The sequence below is a fragment of the Felis catus genome, chromosome B4, assembly GCF_018350175.1.
Source record: "Felis catus isolate Fca126 chromosome B4, F.catus_Fca126_mat1.0, whole genome shotgun sequence".
NCBI lineage: Eukaryota > Metazoa > Chordata > Mammalia > Carnivora > Felidae > Felis > Felis catus.
In genome coordinates, this window is record NC_058374.1 from 64,534,483 (window position 1) to 64,555,978 (window position 21,496).

General features: G+C 38.1%; 2 protein-coding genes across 11 annotated transcripts in view; one reads left to right on the plus strand and one right to left on the minus strand.

Moving 5' to 3' along the window:
* Positions 1 to 21,496, plus strand: part of BICD1 (BICD cargo adaptor 1) — a 264,954-nt gene that overhangs the window by 134,691 nt on the left and 108,767 nt on the right. The gene's annotated exons all lie outside the window — the stretch shown is intronic.
* Positions 7,750 to 13,129, minus strand: LOC111560781 (endogenous retrovirus group K member 6 Env polyprotein-like). Of its 4 annotated transcripts, XM_045061635.1 has the most exons (3): positions 12,072 to 13,129; positions 10,879 to 10,965; positions 7,750 to 10,751 (listed from the first exon to the last, which is right to left on the minus strand). In XM_045061635.1, the coding sequence occupies exon 3, from the start codon at positions 10,726 to 10,728 to the stop codon at positions 8,665 to 8,667; it is 2,064 nt and encodes a 687-aa protein (XP_044917570.1). In that variant the 5' UTR covers positions 10,729 to 10,751; positions 10,879 to 10,965; positions 12,072 to 13,129; the 3' UTR covers positions 7,750 to 8,664. The 4 variants fall into 4 exon arrangements, with proteins under 4 accessions (XP_044917570.1, XP_044917572.1, XP_044917571.1 ...); XM_045061637.1 differs by lacking the exon at positions 12,072 to 13,129 and having other exon boundaries at positions 7,750 to 8,792; positions 8,976 to 11,282; XM_045061636.1 differs by lacking the exon at positions 12,072 to 13,129 and having other exon boundaries at positions 7,750 to 8,608; positions 8,664 to 11,281.

Genomic DNA, 21,496 nt, shown 5'->3' on the forward strand with positions numbered 1-21,496 from the left:
AATTATATGTTCATCTGTTTGGGGCACTTGTCATTAGAAGATAGAGGATGTGTTTAAAATTCATAGGATTCAGAAGAGTAGAGTTGGTGATGCCCATCTTACTGTGGTGTACATTTATTCTGCATCACCCTTTCTGCTGGGGCCAGTCAGCAGAGAAGGGCAGTGAGTCACTCCAAGGTCAGACAGTGTTATTACCTAACTCTTATTGTGATGGGCAAATCCACCATTAAGCTTCAGATTGAGAGAAATACTATTGAGTTGGCAAATGCTTTCGATGTGTACGTGCAGATAGTCATATGTAACCACAATTTCTCACACTCTGTGGCAAGAGAAAGAAAGATGAAATGAAAAGAGAAATGAAAATTCTGTGCTGTATTTTAATTTGCTGCAAAACTCCTCCTTCATGAATGACCATTCTGTTAAGCACCTACTTTGTGCAAATGCTATGCCAACACTGCTGAACATATGAGCATGTGTGATGCAATGTGTGCTTCTATGAGACTGTTCAGAGGGATAAAATAAGTATGTAATTAAGTATAGTACTGGAAGGCACTTCTCTCCCCCTGTGCTGCTCAGGATAGTTGTCTGAATTAAAGCAGGAAACACCTGCCTGACATCCTCTAAGTATGTAGCCTGATTAGTGCCCTCTGGGAAACATCCAGTGGCCACCGCTTGGTTCTCTAGCCTAAGAGAAATATTATTAATTAAAGACTTACTGCCAGGTTCTTCTTTGTTTATTATAATGAATATCTTAGATGGCCTTGAAATCGATTAGGTCTCTATTAACAATCCATGAGTTGTACTTCCATCCGAAATGAGTAGAGGGTATTATGGAGGCTGAATAATATATTTAATAATTATGGAAGTTGAATTCAACAAGAATCCTTATCAAGTCCAACTAGATTCTTAAGGCTCTGCTCAAACTGCTTTTGGAGACAGACTTTCCCTGACATATTTAACCAAATCATAGGCTAAAAAAACCTTCATATTTGCCCTTATTCTTGGGCAAATAGGACCTGGGCATCTTAATCTTTATTTTAAAACTGAATTGCTGGAAAATGGTATTGAAGCCTAGCATAATATTTCATTTTGGATAATGCAGAGGAACAAAAGAAAAATTGTATTAGGAAAAATCTCCTAAAAGTTTATTATTTAAAACTTTGCAAATAATTGAAGTCAGAAATTTTGGATTTTGTTTTTAGAGCTATGTGTAGATTTTGCAAGTAGTTTCATCCCCGTATTTGCCAGAGTTTAGCGCTGGTTCTGCACATGTTAGTGGAGTAATGTTAGGCAAGTAAAACAGCCTCTTCAGGCCTCAATATTATTACCTATTAAATGGGAATAAGTTAATACGTACCTCTCCGGGCTTTTGTGAGGATTAAATGAATCCTGACATGTGACATACCTGGAAAAGCACCTGGCACGTAGTTAACATGGAGTCAGAGTTAGCTACTTGATTATTTTATTGCTGTTTGCCTATATTTAAAAATATATTTAGGATTATTTCACTAGGATAGCATTCCAAAAATAGAATTACCAGATCAAATGATACAAAGCTTTTTTTTTTTTTTTTAAAGATCCTACATGTAGCTATATTGCTTTCTTAATTGGTTCAAGCAATTTATGCTCTCATCAGTAATAGAAAAGAATTCCCATTTCACTGAGCCCTGGCGAGCATTAAGCTTTATAACTCATTTTGATTGATTATTTGGTAGATGAGTAGTGGCATTTCAGACTAATTTATAAGGTCATTTATGGTAGAGACATGATTTATCTTGTTCATCAGTGTATCCTAGGTGGCTCAGTTGGTTGAACTGAGCTCAGTTGGTTGAGCACAAAGCTTGGAATACAGTAGACACAGAAAAAAGAACAAGTGAATGAGAAATTTGCTACATTCATTAAATTGTGGAATAATTAATGAATAAATTCATTTAGTAATTAAGGAATAATTTGTATTCCTTATGTTTTTGCATATTTATTTATTAGGTTTTAGTGTTTCTATTATGTATGTGTGTTTCAAGAAGTTACTGATTTTTTTCTTTTTCATATTTATTTATATTTATTTTATTTTCATTTTAATTCCAGTATAGTGAATATAAGGTATTCTATTAGTTTCAGGTGTCCAATATAGTGATTCAACACTTCCATACATTACTCAGTGCTGGTCATGATAAGTGTACTCTTAATCCCTATCACCTATTCCATCCATTCCTTCACTCGCCTCCCCTCTGCCCAGTTGATTTTTCTTAATCATTCCTATGAGTATTTCCTCCAGTGTTTTATTTGCCTTTTGATTTTATTTTACTTTTGACACACTGAAGTTTTGGCAGTTCTATTTTTAAATCCACTGCCTGTAATCCTATGAGGTTCCTTTTAGTGGTTTTAAGAATACAATGTTTTTCCCTCCTTCTTCCCTTCACCCTTCTCAAAACTATAAAATCATAATATTTATATCAGTTTGATGGTTTGATTTTTAATCTTTTTTAAATTTAATTTTATTTATTTATTTTGAGAGAGAGAGCACACACAAGTAGGGGAGGGGCAGAGAAAGAGGGGGAAAGAGAGAATCCCAAGCAGGCTCCACTGTCAGCGTGGAGTCTGATGCTACTCTTGAACCCATGAACCGTGAGATCATGGCCTGAGCCAAAACCAAGAATTAGCTGCTTAAATGTATGAACCACTCAAGTGCCCCTGATTTTTACTTTTAATGCTTTAGTCTATGTGAGATTCAGTTTGGTATGTAGAACAATGTGAGAGTTTAAATTTAAAAAGTTCCCTGAGATGGTTAAATAACCCAACACCATTTACAGCATGGTGCCCCTCTTTTAGAAAGAATATCCTTCTCGGGGCACCTAGGTGGCTCAGTTGGTTGAATGTCTGACTCTCGATTTCAGCTCAGGTCATGATCCTAAGGTAATAGGATCAAGCCTTTGCATGGGGCTCTGTGCTGAGCTTGAAGCCTGTTTAGGATTCTCTTTCTCTTTCTGCCCCCCTCTCTAAAGTAATAATAAAAAAAGAATATCCTTCTATTTTCTTTTAAATAAGCTCTACACCCAATATGGGGCTTTAGTCACGACCCTGAGGTCAAGAGTCAGTTGCATACTCTATCGATTAAGCCAGCCAGGTGTCCCTCTTTCTCTATACACTCTATTTAAACTTATCACAAACAGTTTAAATTGGGAGAGTCAGAATAAATTACAGTTTTTTTAAAACAAAACAACAAAACCCAGAATATCTTTAATTAATGAAAAGAATGAATTGTTAATAATTTTCAATTCAAATGAAGAAAAATAAGCATATTTAATGTTATTAATATTTTCTGCAATATATGATTTTTTAATTTGACATAGTTCTTTTTTGTTTTTAAATGTTTATTTATTTTTGAGAGAGAGAGAGAGAGACAGAGCACAAGTGGAGGAGGGGCAGAGAGCGAGGGGGACACAACCTCCAAAGCAGGCTCCAGGCTCTGAGCTGTCAGCACAGAGCCAGATGTGGGGCTTGAACTCACAAACCATGAGATCATGACCTGAGCTGAAGTTGGACGCTTAACTGACTGAGCCACCCAGGTGCCCCCTTGGCATAGTTCTTTAAGGCATGATTTATAAGCTTTTAGAATTGGCCTAAGTTCTTCGGTTAAGGGTTTATAATTTTGATAAGAGTCTCAGTATTTTTACTTTGAATATCAAAAATAGAACACTATAGTCAAAATTAATCTTATTTCTTTCTGCTTGATTAGCCAGCAACAGATTTTGATTAGCTTCCGGAAACCTAAATATTCAGTAGCCTGAGGGTTTCTTACCAGGTCTGAGAAGGTAATTATATACATAGCTTCTGAATAAATAACACATTTTTTGGTCTGAGTGATTTTCTTCATAATTTCCCTTTAAACTAAAATTGATTCCTTTTTTAAAGAGACTTGTGTTTTCTTTCCCAAAAGAACACCTGCATGAGTCTGTCTTGACTGTATTGTGTTTTTTATCCTGTCTGTCCTAGTTTGTCCTGTTTCTATTGTACCTTGTTATTCTGCCTACATGCTCTTATGCTGGGGATTCACTTTGTAATTATTACCATGTAACAATATGTTTAAGTTTTACTAGTACTGTTTCTCTCTTATTTTTTTCTTTTGTTTCAATTATTTTGATGGCCCTTTTACTTTTAGATTATCAATATGCCTGCACTCTTGATAGATAGTACAATTTGGAAGACAAGCTCAGGCTCCTTTTTCTTTTCCTGTGATGATTTAATATTTCTTCTAGGAGTGACTTAAAAAAAATCATTAATTCAATTGTCTACAGGTAACAGTTCTTTATCAACTGTTCCAAAATTAAAATCATTGCTTTCATATGTATTCTCTAACATGAAATATGGAAACCACTGATATTTACAACCAGACATTGCAAAAATCAAGACAGAAGTTCTTTTGGATTTGAAATACAGAGCTCATAATTTCCAGTCATAGAACTTCCCGTCTAATTTTTTTTTTCTGCTAATAGGTGCTCACTCTGACAGCTCTTCTTAAGGACCACTTGATCCTGTGTCTTTCTTTGCCCTTTCTCTTTATGCAAATAAGATGACCCCTATATCCAGTCAAATTATCACAGCAGGCTTTTCATCAGTTTTAATGGAGTGTCAGCCTTGCCACCTGCTTATCTGGTACCCAAAGCTTGTGTATCTCCCTTCATTCTGCAGCACAGAATACTCATCAGAGGCTGTCATCAGACAGGGTTAACTTCAATTGCCTACTTGTTATTCTATTCCTGTCAAAAACCCAGCTGACAGGTGTTTAAGGGCCATAGCCCAAGTGACATGCAATCCGCCAACTCCTCCATTTTTTCTTAAGTTTTAGTCTTCTCTTGACATGGAGTATTGGAAAGCTGTATACTTTCTCTTATCAGGAATTTGATGTGATGTTTGAAAATATGGACCCAGAAGTCAGGTAAGAGTTAAGTTCAAATTCAAGCTCTACCACTTTTTTTTCAGTGGAACCTTGTCTAAATCTCATAGTGTTTGTCAGCCTCAGTTGTTTATCTGTGCAATAAGGTTAAAAATAATGGGGAAGAAATGTATTTCTCTTGAATATCTAATGGTATTTTAAAAATGTTATTTTATATATTTTTCTATTTTTATTTTTATTATTTTTTATTTGAATATAGTTTTTTTAATGTTTATTTATTTTTGAGAGAGATAGAGACTGCATGTGAGTGAGGGAGGGGCAGAGAGAGAGGGAGACACAAAATCCGATGCAGGCTCCAGTCTCCAAGATGTCAGCACAGAGCCCGACGCGGGGCTTGAACCCACGAACCGTGAGATCATGACCTGAGCCAAAGTTGGATGCTCAACTGGCTGAGCCATCCAGGTGCCCCTATTTGAATATAGTTGACACACAATGTTATATTAATTTCAGATGTACAACTTAGTGATTTGACAAGTTTATACATTATACTATGTTCATCACAAGCGTAGCTGACATCTGTCCCTTTGCATCACTATTACAGTATCATTGACTGTATTCTTTATGCTCTGCTTTTTATTCCTGTGACTTATTCATTCCATAACTGGAAGCCTGTATCTCCCTTTTTCCTTCACCATTTTGCCTGACCTCCCACCCCCCTCCCTCTGGCAACTTAAGTTTGTTCTCTGTATTTATAGGTCTGATTCTGCTTTTTGTTTATTCCTTTTTTAAGTTTTCATTTATGAGTGAAATCATATGGTTATTTGTCTTTCTCAGTCTGACTTATTTTACTTAGTGTAATACCCTCTAGGTTCATCTATTGTTATCTCAAATGGCACAATAGCATCTTTTTTTATGGCTGTATCATATCTAATGGTATTTTATTCTATTTTTTAAAATATTTATTTATTTTGAGAGAGAGCGAGAGCAAGAGTGCATGAAGGGTAGGGGCAGAGAGAGAGGGAGAGGGAGAATTCTAAGCAGGCTCACATCAGCACAGAGCCTGATTTGGGGCTCTGTCTCACTAACCATGAGATCATGACCTGAGACGAAACCAAGAGTCAGACGCTTAACTGACTGAACCACCCAGGTGCTCCAATTTTATTTTATTTTTAAAGTTTATTTATTTATTTTGAGAGAGAGGGAGAGAGAGAGAGAGAGAGAGAGCAAGCATATGCATGCAAGCAGGGGAGTAACAGAAAGAGAGGGGGAGAGAGAATTCCAAGCAGGCTCTGAACTGTCACAACAGAGCCCAATGTGGGGCTTGATCCCAGTTACTTTGAGATCATGACCTGAGCTGAAGTCAAGAGTCAAATGCTCAGCTGACTGAGCCACCCTGGCACCCCTGTCTAATGGTATTAAAAAAAAGAGAAAACTAGAATTAAATGACTCTGTGTGTTTCCTTTTTCACATGTTTGCTGGGAAGCAGAGAGCTCAGTTTAAAGCTCAGTTACAGTGGCTACTTGAGACCTGGTCAGGGTATTGCTTTTTGGTATGTGAGCTATTTTCCTGGGTAAGCAGACGATTGGATCGTCAATAAGTAACTGATCCAAGATCAGTTAATTTTCCTAAAGTAAAAGTTTATTTAAAAGTGAATTAAATTATCAGTTTACAGTCTTATCTGTCCTAGGCAAAATTTTCCTGGAACAAATAATTCATGTTGACACTAGGGGTCTCAGTCTTAGTCCTGGGAATTCAATTCTCAGGTCCTAGTCCTAGGACTAAGGCATCATATTAATGCTTTTGGTCATACTTCTCAAGGACATGTGCTTCTTTTTTTTCATTTTGTAAAATTTTCTATTTTATTTTAACTGCTTTATTATGTATATAAACATATATAATAAATATTATATATATATTTTATTATAAATGTCCTCAAAACATTTTAAGTAGGGGGTATAAGTAATAATAACGCACAAATGGTAATATAACCCAAATCATCAGGAGGGACAAAGAAAGCAAAAAAGGCCATGGTGTAGTGGTTAAAGCATAGGATTTAGAGTCAGACACACCTTGGTTTGAATCATGGCCCTGAGCAGTTCTTTACCTCTCACCGCCTTAGTTTCTTAATTTGTTATGTGAGCATAATGTTACCGTATAGGGTTATTCTCAGGATTAAATGAGGTAGTACAAAGCTCTTAGATAATAAAAAGCTCTTAGAATGAATAATAAGATGGGTGCCCAATAAACAGTAATTATAGAAAAAAGGATGAAATCACAACTTGGTGCCACAGGCATTTTAAGGATTTGAATTTTAGGTTGAAGCAAGATTGACATCAGGAAAGAAAAAGTGTCCCTCAGCTTTTCAAGAATCATGAACTACAGAAGCTAAACAGTGCCTGACTTTAACCTACCTCCTGTTAAAGAATTATTTAGAGTATACCACAAAGTCCTGATTTGATTAAATTCTCTAAGAAGGTGTAATTCCAAATTCCAGAGCTGGAGATGGACATGGTAATCACTGGACTTCAGTATTAGAATCAAGACATCCAAGAGGCAACCAGCATTGCTTCGAGTTCTCTCTCTAGTAGATGTAAAGACCTTTGCCAGCTGATTGGCAAGTGTGAAAGAGGAATATTAACAATACCCAGGAGTCTAAGTCAGAAGGGAAAATTAGGAAATGTTGCTCAAGTTGACTTCCCAGTGTAGAATAGAAGGAATGTTTAGACTGAAAAACAACTACCTGTTTGTAAATAATGTAAAGACATAAATAACACTTTTAGGTGCCGGAGACCAGCTCCAGCAGTCAGGGTTCCTGATGGGATGGGTGGACGTCGGCGAAGGAAGTCACACTTTAGTTTCTGCACATCAGCCTTTATTGCAGGTAGCGAAGGAGTTATTTATCACTTGGGGACCGGAGTCTTAACAGGTGGGGGATAACTAATTCTACATGATAGGCATGAGGCAGGCATGAGTGTACCGACATATATAGTCTAACATGATTATTTTCAGGGAAAGGGGAAGGTACAAAGTTCACAGAAAGTTCCTCAAAGGTTATTTCCTCAGTTTACATAAGGTAGATACAATGAAAAGAAATCTTTAACAATGTCACAAACAGGGTCATTTATCTTATTACAATTCTTGTGTAAAGTTCACCAGGTTCTTAGGGTCATGATAACTTTTTTAAGAAGCTTTACAATGTTGTTGTGTTCATATTGACGCAGTCAGAGTTTTACAATTTATTTATACACATTAGGGTACAGGTTGTCTTCTAATCCATTGTACACTTCACAATGGCAACCTTTAGGATTAGTCATAAACTTAGGACACAATGCATTGCAATATCTTGGCCAGGGGCAACATCTAAACATATCTTTGACTAATTTCCAAGGAACTTTCCATGCAGTATATCTAGTACTAGTAAGATGACTTACAGAATAATATTTCTGATTATAAATGAACCCAATACAAGGTGATTGAAAACCCCCTATCAATTTCCTCTGGCAAAGTCCCCTCATCCCATAATTAGTATAAGGACCCCAATCACTCCACATACACATCCTATCATTAGGATCTAGTAAATATTTTACATATGTCTCCAGTTTCCAGGCTTCCCCATAGGTGAAAAGGAGAATAGAGAGTAAAAGCAAAACTAGCAGCAGGCGGTTTGGCGACGGGTCACTGCCTTGCAGTGATTCCCGAGAGAGGACCTTTGTCCTCATGGCAGCGCAGAATGAGACTTCATTCGGCTGATCGAGAGAGGACCTTTGTCCTCATGGCAGCGCAGAATGAGACTTCATTCGGCTGGTTCCTTCATTTCCCCCTTTTTTATTTTTTAAAGCAAGCAGTTGAACTTCAGCAGTTAGCTTTTGGAGACTTCGGGCGAGGACTTTGAAGAAGACTGGAATTAAGAGGAGACATATTAATAACACTAAGAGAGCCACACCGACATTAATCAACAAAGTGGTCAGTGAGGATCCAGATACCCATGAAGAAAAATTATCATATAGAGATTGTGCTATGCCTTCAGGGGAGAATTCCTCTGAGGCATGATTGATATCTGAAATTTGTTTATGTAACTTACTTAAATCTATGCCCAGATCAGAATGATTCCATACTCCTAGAATATGACTCTGCACTCTTTCCCAATTATGCTCCGATTCATTTACACGTAAGGGTGTTACGCAGATCCATTTATAATCAGAATGACATCGCAAAGACAATTGAATTTTTAAAGTTAATATTTCTTGTCCAATAGCCATTACCGCTTCTTCAAGAACATTTACTTTGTCATCCAATTTTCGGTCAATAATTTCTTGGGTGGTAAGTGCTGTAGTTACGTTTTTCGAAAGTTCATTAGTAAAGTGTGCTGTATGAACTTCCTGTGCGAGGGCGATGGTCGAAACTGTCAGCGATGTTACAATAGTAATAAGCGCTGTAATGCCTAAAATCAATGCTGCAATAAATCTTTTGGGACGCATCAGTGAATCTAATTTTTGGAGAGCCTCTAAACCCGAATTTTCGTGCCAACTGTCTGTAACATTAACAGGAACCATAATGTAAGGTGGCTGCCGAAGCAAAACAAACGCTTTCGCTTTCAGTTCGGGGCGCATACAGTTAGTTAAAATACACTCTTTACAGGAAGTAGTTATAAGTTTTGTTTTTGGGTCCATTATAAAGCTTAAGGAGTACGCCGTTGGAGACACAAGCAAAGCATAAGGCGTCTGCACACAAGTAGTCACTGAATAATTCGCAAAGGTAGTCTGATTATTAGAAAAATAACTTGCAGTTATTGGATGTGAAGCGGCCGTAGCCTGCCAAAGATATTTATGGAGGTAAGTTTGTCCTTTCACTACTGCAGTTAAAACTGGAGCTACCCAGCCGGAAGTAGAAATTCTATTTACATTTATTGGATCGGGTAGAAGAGTTTGATCCCACCCTTTGTAATTTGTCTTATTTCTAAAATAAGGCTTATAATCTGCAAAAGGATCAGGACTAGTCCAATCAAAAATGCGTGTAATCCCGTCCATGGCTTGCAGAATTTGTGGCCGAGTAGAATTAAAATAACAAGAAACCCAATAAGGAGCACTAGGCATAAGTCTAAAAAACTTTTGAGAGCAGTCTGGTAGGCCAAGAGGGTGAGGTAGGTAAAAAGGAGAGTAATTATCGAAAGGCCACTTTCTTACCGGAGTTGCTTCAATCCCCGGTGCTATAAGGCGAACCATTTGTAAATGCCTCTCTTCCGATTGACTTTGCTTACCTCTCGTAGATGATGATTCAAATTTAGATGGTGGTGGATGGTCAAAAATTATACCTGTGGTTTGGAGTCCGACACATTGTGGAAAGTTTTGGGAGTATGGCCAAACAGTAGGGATAGAAAAACAAATAGGCATAGAAGGCGAAGTTCCCAAGTAGGTATAATTATAATTAATAGTTGGAGTAGTATGAGAATCAGAGTATACGATTTTTGGACCCCCCATAATAGCAGTATTATTAACAATAAAATGTGTAGTATTATCATCCCAGGTTACTGGATGAAAGTGAGGAGGATTAGGAAAGAAAGCCCAGAATTGTTCTGCACTACAGGTACTTACTTGACACGCGAGGATTGATAGCATAGCAACGAACAAAACAGAAGGACTGAGTGTGCAGCCTTGGCTTAAAACCAAGTGTTCAGCTTGAGCAGCCAACTTCTTAAGCTGTCCCCATGTTGGAGGGGGGGCAGCCAAGGTGGCCGCTGTCTTGAGGTGAAAAAGATTAGGTTTCTCCAGTGAGAGCCTTTTAAATTCTGCAACAGGAGGTTTGTCACAATTGCGCCGTTTCCTGCTCTTGTTCATTTTTAGTGGTTACAGGTACTTTACTGGGAAAGGAATTTACACATTTAATATGCCTATCTGGTAACCAAAGTGGAGAATCAGCTTCCTTAGGAAAGACACAAGCATATCCCCTGCCAGAAGTAAGCAAAATGTCAGGCCCTTTCCATTTACCAGATAAAAGGTCTTTCCACATTACTGTAGGTTTGACAGTATTTCTTGGTTCCCAGTGTCGTTGCATATTATTAAGATCATCATGTCCTAGATTAACATAATTAAGAACAAATAGAGCATGAGTAAGAATGTGGTGAGGAGAGTTATACTTGAAATCAGAGGCTTGTAATCTAGATATAAATGTTTTTAAAGTTTGATTTGCTCTTTCTATTCTGCTTTCCATAACAAGTATTGATCACCAGAAAGACAACTCTTAGCTATCTGAGTCCAATCAAAAGGAGTCATCCAATAGTCTGTAAGAGAATCCACTAATGCTAAGGTATAAGGAGCACTGACTCCATAAGCTGAACATGCCGTTTTTAGCTCTTTTATGAGTTTGTAGGGAACAGGAGTCCATTGAGGATCCCCAGCCCTCGGATCAGACTCCTTTTGTGGGCCATATGTTACCGGAAAACACAATGAGAAGTCTATGTCTCCTGCTTCAATAGCTTGTAGCTTAGTTTTTTGCATTAAGGAGACACAACTTTTATTAGGCAATTTCCCTGGAGGTCTAGGGTGATCATTAATTATAAAATCTCCAGGTGGGACATTATTTCTTGAAGATGACTTAAGGGTCAATTTTTCTAGAGGGGGATAATCTTCCCCTTGCTTCTCCATTTCATATTTAATCTCTTCATCAGCTAAATCAATATCATTCCCTTCTTGATCTGAATCTTCTTGGGCTTCCATGGCCATAACTGCCTTCGAACTCGAGGGCATGGTCCCATAGGAGGTTGCAACTTTAGTATCCAACCTGGTACTCTCATGTACAGGATCTAAGGCATCTCTAACCAAATTCCAGAGAGAAAAAGTATCTACAGGAACCTTCTCTGGCCCATGTAAAGTATAATAAGTTTTTAATTGCTGCCCTACCTTTTCCCAGGTTTCCACATTTACAGTTCCCTCTTCTGGAAACCAAGGACATTGTTCTTGCACGAAATGCAAAAATCTAGAAATTTGTGATCCACTTACCTTTATTCCTCTTTGTCTAAGCATATGAACAATAATATCAATGAACAATCGTCTCTCTTTGGACTCTGAGTTACCCATACTTACTTAGTTCTTGAGATCTCTCACTCTATATAAGATAGAGGGGTCTGCAGCACCCTGTCTCAAGCTCCTATTCCACCCCGAAATATCCTCTATATACTTACCCAATTCAGGTCCCTGTTCGGGCGCCACTTGCCGGAGACCAGCTCCAGCAGTCAGGGTTCCTGATGGGATGGGTGGACGTCGGCGAAGGAAGTCACACTTTAGTTTCTGCACATCAGCCTTTATTGCAGGTAGCGAAGGAGTTATTTATCACTTGGGGACCGGAGTCTTAACAGGTGGGGGATAACTAATTCTACATGATAGGCATGAGGCAGGCATGAGTGTACCGACATATATAGTCTAACATGATTATTTTCAGGGAAAGGGGAAGGTACAAAGTTCACAGAAAGTTCCTCAAAGGTTATTTCCTCAGTTTACATAAGGTAGATACAATGAAAAGAAATCTTTAACAATGTCACAAACAGGGTCATTTATCTTATTACAATTCTTGTGTAAAGTTCACCAGGTTCTTAGGGTCATGATAACTTTTTTAAGAAGCTTTACAATGTTGTTGTGTTCATATTGACGCAGTCAGAGTTTTACAATTTATTTATACACATTAGGGTACAGGTTGTCTTCTAATCCATTGTACACTTCACAATGGCAACCTTTAGGATTAGTCATAAACTTAGGACACAATGCATTGCAATATCTTGGCCAGGGGCAACATCTAAACATATCTTTGACTAATTTCCAAGGAACTTTCCATGCAGTATATCTAGTACTAGTAAGATGACTTACAGAATAATATTTCTGATTATAAATGAACCCAATACAAGGTGATTGAAAACCCCCTATCAATTTCCTCTGGCAAAGTCCCCTCATCCCATAATTAGTATAAGGACCCCAATCACTCCACATACACATCCTATCATTAGGATCTAGTAAATATTTTACATATGTCTCCAGTTTCCAGGCTTCCCCATAGGTGAAAAGGAGAATAGAGAGTAAAAGCAAAACTAGCAGCAGGCGGTTTGGCGACGGGTCACTGCCTTGCAGTGATTCCCGAGAGAGGACCTTTGTCCTCATGGCAGCGCAGAATGAGACTTCATTCGGCTGATCGAGAGAGGACCTTTGTCCTCATGGCAGCGCAGAATGAGACTTCATTCGGCTGGTTCCTTCATTTAGGGACACTTGAATGTCCTATTACTTCATTAGTTCATTAGTTCACCTCCTGCTTAGGCCCACCTGAAAACTAGAAGAATGATGGGAGGGACTAGTCATTAAAGAGGAAAAGAATTGATTATCTCAATCTCCAGAAATAACAGCATAATAATATGGCAGATTTCCACCAAACCATTAAAAAAAAAAAAAAAAGGCAGCACTTTTCTGCTGATTAGGAAAAACTGTTAAGCATCTTTATCGTTATTTGATATTTGTAGCTTTTACAGTGTTTATTGTTTTTACTTTCCTTCTCCCACTATTTTGCATTCATCAAATACTTGTTGAACACGTTCTGTTCACCAGGTACTGGTCTAGACAGTGGAGGTACAGCAAGAAACAAGACAAAATCCTGCTGTCATGAAGCTTACATTCTAGTGGGTGAGAATGACTATAAATGTAATTATAATATCCTGTCATGTTGTAAAATGGGGAACTCTCATGGAGGGACTGGGTTGGTAGGCTGGGGGGGGGTGTTACATCAGAGTTTTGTTTTGATCATATTTTGTTTGAGATGCCTGTAAGACCTCCAAGTGGAGAAGACAACAAGAAGAAGAAGATCATTGGATACACAAGTCTGGAGCTCAGGGTAGAGGTTGAGACTAGAGAAAGAAGTTTAGGAGTTACCAGTGAAAGATGACATTGAAAGCCATGGGTCCAGATCTCATCACTGTGGAGTAACAAGAGAAGATGTCCAAGGATCTAGCCTTGGACAGTTACTTACAGAAATCCATGAAGAAAAGGAGGAGCCATTAAAGGAGGCTGAATCCTAGAGATACATGTGTTTCCAAAAGGAAGAAGTGAACTGTGAGTAGGATGAAGCCAAGACTTGACCATTCAATTTGGCAAGATGGGGTTGCTGATGACCTTGGCAAGAGATATTTCCCTGGGGTGGAGGGAACAAGGCAGAGCAAAAGGGAAGAAATGACAATATAAACAATTCATTTCAAGATTTTGCTGTGAAAGGTAGCAGAGGAATGGGGCTACTATTATTTTTGTTTTCTTTCTTAGTTTCTGTTATGGTGTTCATGTATTTTATTGCAAGATGTGTGTTTGTAAAGTGATGATCTTTATTTTTTTTTAAGTTTATTTATTCTGAGAGAAAGCATGCAAGCAGGAGGGGGGGCAGAGAAAGGAGAGAGAGAAACTCAAGCAGGCTCTGTGCTGTCAGTTCGGAGCCTGATGGAGGGCTCGATCCCACCACCTGGGAGATCATAATCAAGAGTTGGGCATTTAACCAACTTAGCCACCCAGGTGCCGCATAAAGTGATGATCTTTAAAGAAGGAGAAATTGATAATGAAGAAGAAAGGTAGGAGAGATATTGGTAAGAGCAAAGTCCTTGAGCAGGTAAGCTTTCCTTGAGCTTTCCTGATATGCATAGAGATGGAAACCTTAGAATGAAAAAAACAGACTCAACTCTAAGTTAGGTTAGGGTGGGGTTGGTGTGGGGGCCTATGAAGCTGGGGAGCCTGTATATTACTGAGTACCAGTCGTTAGGGAAAGGAACCCCAAGTGGGTAGGGTAGAGTATGGTAACAGCTGACCAAAAAAAAAAAAGATTTGAATAAACAAGTGTCATGGTGCCCTGGAGAGCAGATCTGGGATGCAAAAGTGAGCCTGCTCAATTGGTGAGAAGACTGATATGGACAGGGATCTCTATGAAACAAAATATGTTCTTATATATGGGTGTTTTGAAATAGTTTAATTGGTCCTATACTTTGTTTAACAATATGTATATCTATTTTCAAGTAATTTATTGATTTGCCTGTGAATGTATCTTTCCTCTTCTCACTTTTTCTTACTTAGAGTAAAAACAACAGAATAGAGTTTCTTATTTGATTTTCATGGAGGAAAGAGATATAGATCATTGTGGCTGGAGAGGAGTATTTCTAGGTTTCCCAGGTGTCCCTAACAACATTCAAATGGAGTCTAACTTAAAATGCTGTGGTTTGGGGAATGTTTTCTTAGGGATCACTAATTACTTCAGGAGCCCTGCAGAAGAGTTGTTTGTTGACAATTTAAGATGTATTTGGTTAACTGGCAGTATTGAACTGAAGTTGTCACATTATTGTGTTGTTCATTTTTATGTACAATGACTTCCTGTGTGACTTGATAATACCATTAATTTGTGAGTGTTTTTATGGTAGCACAGCTTTAGTTCCCAGGAATGCTTAAAGCATGGGTCCTACAACAGAGACTTGACAAAGAAATAAAAGGGATATAATAATAAATGCTGTCGAGTTGGTATGCCAGACAATTTGGTTAGTGACCCGTTTTTTGAGGTCAAGTAGGAGACACAAGAAAGGATATTGGGAGAGCCTGTATGGTGGAGAGGCTGAGCTATTGGAAAGGCCAGATGGAAAAGTATATTATTATGTTAACTCTGCAGCCCTAGATCTGCTAACAGGACTGCTAAAATAAAGCTTGTCCTGTGCTTCATTAATCATGAAGAAATTTCTTTTTAGACATTGAGTCGAACTTTCTTGGCTATATTGAGCACAGCATTAAGCGGTTGGTTGAGATTGTGCACTTAGCAGTTACCCTGTTCCATTTGAATCTGGTTTTTATCACTTATTAGCTGTGTGGACTTTGGGCAAGTAAATCCCTTGTGCCTAAGAAATAGGCATGATAATAGTGCCAACCACAGAGGGGTTATTGTGAGGATTAAATGCAATACATCTAAAACAATTAGAAGGATATCAGGGACACAAGTTAGATGTTTTCATTATCACTGCATTGGGATATATAATAATATGACTGTCTAAAAACCATTGTGTGGTGCATAGTTAACTTTAAGAGATGGTGAAAGGGTAGAATGACAAAGCTAATAAATACTCAGGGATGAGAAATGAGACTCATCTTTTATCTTGCTTGGTTTTCCCATACTTTTCAAAATTGTGTTATTTTAATCTTTATTACATACAGACGTTTTCAGTAAATTTGGGCACTATATGTCATTGTAAGGATGAAATTGCAAGCCTAATTATTAGTCCTTTTGAGTGTGTAAGAACCTATACAAAATTTCCTTCTCTTCAAATTTTATTTTTCTTATATTTACCTCATTGGTTTTGGCCATAATAGAAACTTGTCTTTAAAAGTTATTCCCTACAGAGCTGCCTGGGTGGCTCAGTCAGTTAAGCATCAGACTTCAGTTCAGGTCATGATCTCATGGTTCGTGGCTTTGAGCCCCACCTTGGGCTCTGTGCTGACAGCTCACAACCTGGGGCCTGCTTCACATTCTGTGTCTCCCTTTCTCTCTCTGCCCCTCTGCAGCTTAGAGAATAACATACAATTGAAATCTTTAACCAGGCTGCCCCAACCTCCAGCACCCCCTTGTAGAACTAACCACTCGCATTAGTTTCCTGTAACAAATTACCACAAACTTTTTTAGATTAAAAACTCCAAATTTTTTAACTTAAAGTTTTATAGTTCAGAAGTCTGAAATGAGCCTCACTGGGCTATAATCAAGGTGTTAGGAGGGCTGGGTGTTTCTTCCCTTCTTGAGGCTCTAGGGAAGAGTCTCTCCCCTTGCCCTTTCCACCTCCTGAGGCCACCCACATTCCTTGGCTCATGGCTTCCTTCCATCTTCAACATAAGCAATGTCAAGCCAGGTCTCTGTTGTGCTAACCATTTCTCTGGTTCTCTCCTCTGCCTCCCTCTTCCACTTTTAAGGACCCTTGTGATTACATGTGCCCACCTGGATAATCCAGTATCATCTTCCTGTTCCGTGGTCAGCTGATTAACAACCTTAATTCATCTATACCCCTAATTTTCATTTGTTTATAATTTAACATATGTACAGGGGATTAGGACACGGACATCTTTGGGGGGCTGTTGTCGTACCTGCTGTGCCACTGTTAACACTTACTTACATATTGTTTCAGAAATGTTTAATACTTCTTGATTTTTTTTCCATTTAATTATTCATTTCATAGAACTTTCCATAGTTTTTTAATAGATACATACTGTTCTGTGTGGATATACCATAATTATGTATGCAGTCCCTTGGACAGTTGGTTTATTTTTATGCTTTTTGGTTTTTCTCTTAAACTATATGCTAAAGAATATCTTTGTAATTTATATTTGCATGTTTTGGTAAATATATCCATGGGATAAGTTGTTTGAGGTTTAATTTCCTGGTAAAACAGGATGGACATTTACAATTTTGATATTTTTTTTTTCCAAATTGCCTTGCCAAAGACTCCATCAGTTAACCATTGATAAGAGTTCATGTTTACACGCACATTGGCAAACACTGTTCTTTTCAGGGTTTTTTTAACAAAAGTTTTAAACTCTACAACTATGATATGTTGGGAAAAAAACCCACTTCTTTTACTTTATTGTTTTTCATTATGAATTGGTGTTAGCATCTTACTCTGTTTATTAGCCATTTGGATTCTTTTTTCTTTGAAGTGCTTGTTCATATATTTGCGCAGTTTTTCTGTTAGATTTACCACATTATTAATAATGCCAAGAACTCTGCTAGTTGCTATGCATAATGCAGAGATGAGGAAAATCTGATCCCTAATTTCAAACTGCTTACATTCTAAATCTGAACTCATTTAGTGTACTTTAATGCCCATGTACTTATCCAACCCCGTTTGTCACTTTCCCCTTTCAAAAGGACTTAGTATACATACAAATTTAATTGAATGAAAATAGCCCAAGAAGGACCATGGATTAGTATTTTATTGTTTTTGACCAGAAGTGATTAGAATGTTTCCTTTTTCAAGAACAGCAGCAGCAGCAACAACAACAAAAAGCAAAAGTGAATGTTAAGCTTCCAACTAATATTTATTAGTCAGATGTCTTAGGTGAATAGTGACAGAAACAGCTCCGCAGTCACTCTCTAGCACATTTCTATTTGATTTTATTCTTAACGTTTTTGACCATATGAGCTTTTCTGGGTTTGTTTTATTTATTTTCTATTTCCCTCCAACCGCACTAGAAGCTCTCTGTAGGCAGGGACCATATCTGTCTTATTCATTGCTCTATCCCAAACACCCAGAATAGTGTTTGGCCTTCATACAAGAATATTTGCTTAGGAAAGTATCTGTTGCATAAACAAAATAGGGAATTTAAACCTCTTAATAGGTCCCCTATTTTGATATATTCACATGTAATATCTATTTGCAAATCCAAAGCAACACAGGAAAATAAATCAAAGCCTGGCATTCCCCACACCCTTTCCTCCTCTGTTCAGCATGCTGCTGTCAAGAGCAGTGCATTTGCTTGCATCACTAATTCAGTTGGGGGCAGTCACATCATGTGCCTCTTGCTGAACTAAGCCTTTGAATCAGATGAGTGAAATTTGGGCCCAGTCTTCTGGAATTCGATGAATACTATTACCTAGTTTCCCTCTGGTGCAATTAGAATGGAGCAGTGGCACCAAGAGATAACATTGCTTAAAAAGCAATTTCCTCTTTTGTTCTCTGTCTTCAATTAGTCTGTTTATTTGTCTCCGCACTGCTGAGGGGCATTTTTTTCTCCCAAAGCAAAAGCATTAAGATCCATTTAGTGTTTTGATTGAGACTCATATCTTCTTCCCTGACTAAATCTTGCCCACTGTGTTAGTCTGCTCAGGCTGCCATAACAAAATGTTATAGACTGGGTAGCTTACATAACAAAACTTTATACCTCAAACTTATGGAGGCTGGGAAGTCCAAGATAAGATTCCAGCCAATTTGGTCAGGGCTTCTCTTCTGTGCTCATGTGGGGGGTGAGGGGCAAGCAAGTTCTCTGGTGCCTCTTTTTGAAAGGGCACCAATCCCATCATGGGGTGCCCACCCTCGTAAGATCATCTAATTCCAATTCCTCCCGAAGGCCCCACCTCCATCACATTGGCAGAGCGTAGGACTTCAACATGAATTTGGGGTGGGGGACAACAACTCAGTACCTAGAAGCTGCAGTGGGCCAGTCATCTGGAGGGAGTTTGGAAAAGCTCTACCCATGCCAAAGCTTTCTCTCTTTTTAAAGTAATGGAAGTATAATTACTAATGTGACCCTTTTGATGCTCATTTATTCTACAAATATGTGTGCCATATTACTCACTGGATTACAAATCTTATCATGCAGCAGTGAATTGGAGAACATAACCAATCTGTATGTGAGGCCGTGATCAGGCACCTGCTCACCTCCCAAATGCACTGTAGCACTCTCTTTTACCCATGTTGCTTCAGAACTCTGGCCACTTGTGGCTGCTTCCTTCCTGTTTTAGGGCCTTTGTTCTTGCTGTTCACTCTCCCTGAAATGCTTTGACTCAGATGGTCAGCTCATTGTCATCATTCAGCTAAATGTCATCCCTCATAGGACATCCCTCACACCAACCACAATTACTCCCTGGGCTAGTTGGTCTGTGCCAGATGCTTTGCCAGATAGAAAGAAGACAAAGATCAGTAGTAAAGTGCCAGGCTTATCAAAGTGTTACCCTTAGTAAATGTTGGCACGAATGTTCATGTTGATAATAGCTGGCAGGTATTGAACACCTACTATGTGGGAAGCACTGTGCCAAGGGCTTACCATTATTTCTCTGATAAAATCCTTACAGATATCCTCTGATATACACATGATTATTGTCTTCACATCAGATCAGAAAACTGCAGCGCAGGAGAAAATGGTAGAACTAGAAATTACTCAGTTTCACTGGGCTTCAGATTTTAGAGGCTTACGTAAGATTTCCTTTTTGTCAGATGATAAATCAGGTCAGCAAGACAAAGTATCTTTATCTTGAAAAGTTGAAAAAATAATAGATCAGAAGGAAGATTGTAAAAAGAAGCAGTGGTGATTAATGGACATGAAGGTATTTTGTAATTAGACCTGCATTTGAATTCTGACCCAGCCACCATTTGGCTCTGTGAAAGAATTAACTCTTATCTTTTGTTTCTTATCTGTACAAAGGAAGTTCCAACTGGCACTAACACATTCTCATTCAATGTTAGTTTGATTTTCTTGAATAATAATAATAATAATAATAATACTCAGTTATGTAATTTGTGCAGTTCAGCACCAAACACAAATAAACATTTAATAATTTCTTTTTAATGGTATAAAGTCTTTTCTAAGCAGCACTAAGATTAGAAATGCAAATTTTCCAGAAATTTGAAAGCTGTGTTGAAAGGATCAGACATTTTGTTAGGGAAATAGAAATAAATGTACAATTATATACATATAAAATTATTTTATTTGTTCTGGAATACAAAATGTTGCCTGTATTACTCACTGTACATCCAGTGACCATAGAAACTTGTGTAGCATTTTGTTGAGCTCCTCTGTCTCTTTAAAGGATTGTGCCAACGTATTAAAAATGTCAATAGGTGGGGCGCCTGGGTGGCGCAGTCGGTTAAGCGTCTGACTTCAGCCAGGTCACGATCTCGCGGTCCGTGAGTTCGAGCCCCGTGTCAGGCTCTGGGATGATGGCTCAGAGCCTGGAGCCTGTTTCCGATTCTGTGTCTCCCTCTCTCTCTGCCCCTCCCCCGTTCATGCTCTGTCTCTCTCTGTCCCAAAAATAAATAAACGTTGAAAAAAAAATTAAAAAAAAATGTCAATAGGAACTCTCAAATATTAAGAGTGGGAATATATCTTGGTATAATCACTTTGAAAAACTGTTAGGTCTTATGTAGTAAAACTAAAGATGCTTAGACTCTAAGATCTAGTGATTCCAATCCTAGGTATGTACCCTGGAAAACTTTGCACTTTTGAATCAGGGGGGCATATACAACAAAGTTCCCAGCAGCACTGTTTGCAATAGACAAGTCTGAAAACAGATGTCCATCCACAGTAAAATGAGTAAATTATAGTATATGCAATAGAAACTTATGTGTGTACAGTTTATTTAAGTGGCTGCTAATCACTAATGTGATTGTAATTCATTAGTTCTCATTGATAAATAATGTTTTATATATAATCTTACGTATATAGAATATGTCAACAACGCACATGCATGGACTTTAGCTCAGGTCGTGATCTTGCAGTTCGTGAGTTTGAGCCCCACATCGGGCTTTGTGCTGAGCTCCGAACTTGGAGCCTGCTTCCGATTCTGTGTCTCCCTCTCTCTCTGCCCCTCGCCCGCTTGTGCTCTGTCTCCCTCTCTCTCAAAAATAAATAAACGTTAAAATTTTTTTAAATTTGTTTTTATTATAGTATAGTTTACACACAATGTTAAATTAATTTCAGGTGTACAATATAGTGATTCCACAAATCTATATGGTATGCTGTGCTCACCATAAGTGTAGCGACCGTCTGTTACCGTACAATATTATTATAATAGTAGTGACTATATTCTCTATGCTGTACTTTTTATCACTGTGACTTAATCACTCCATAACTG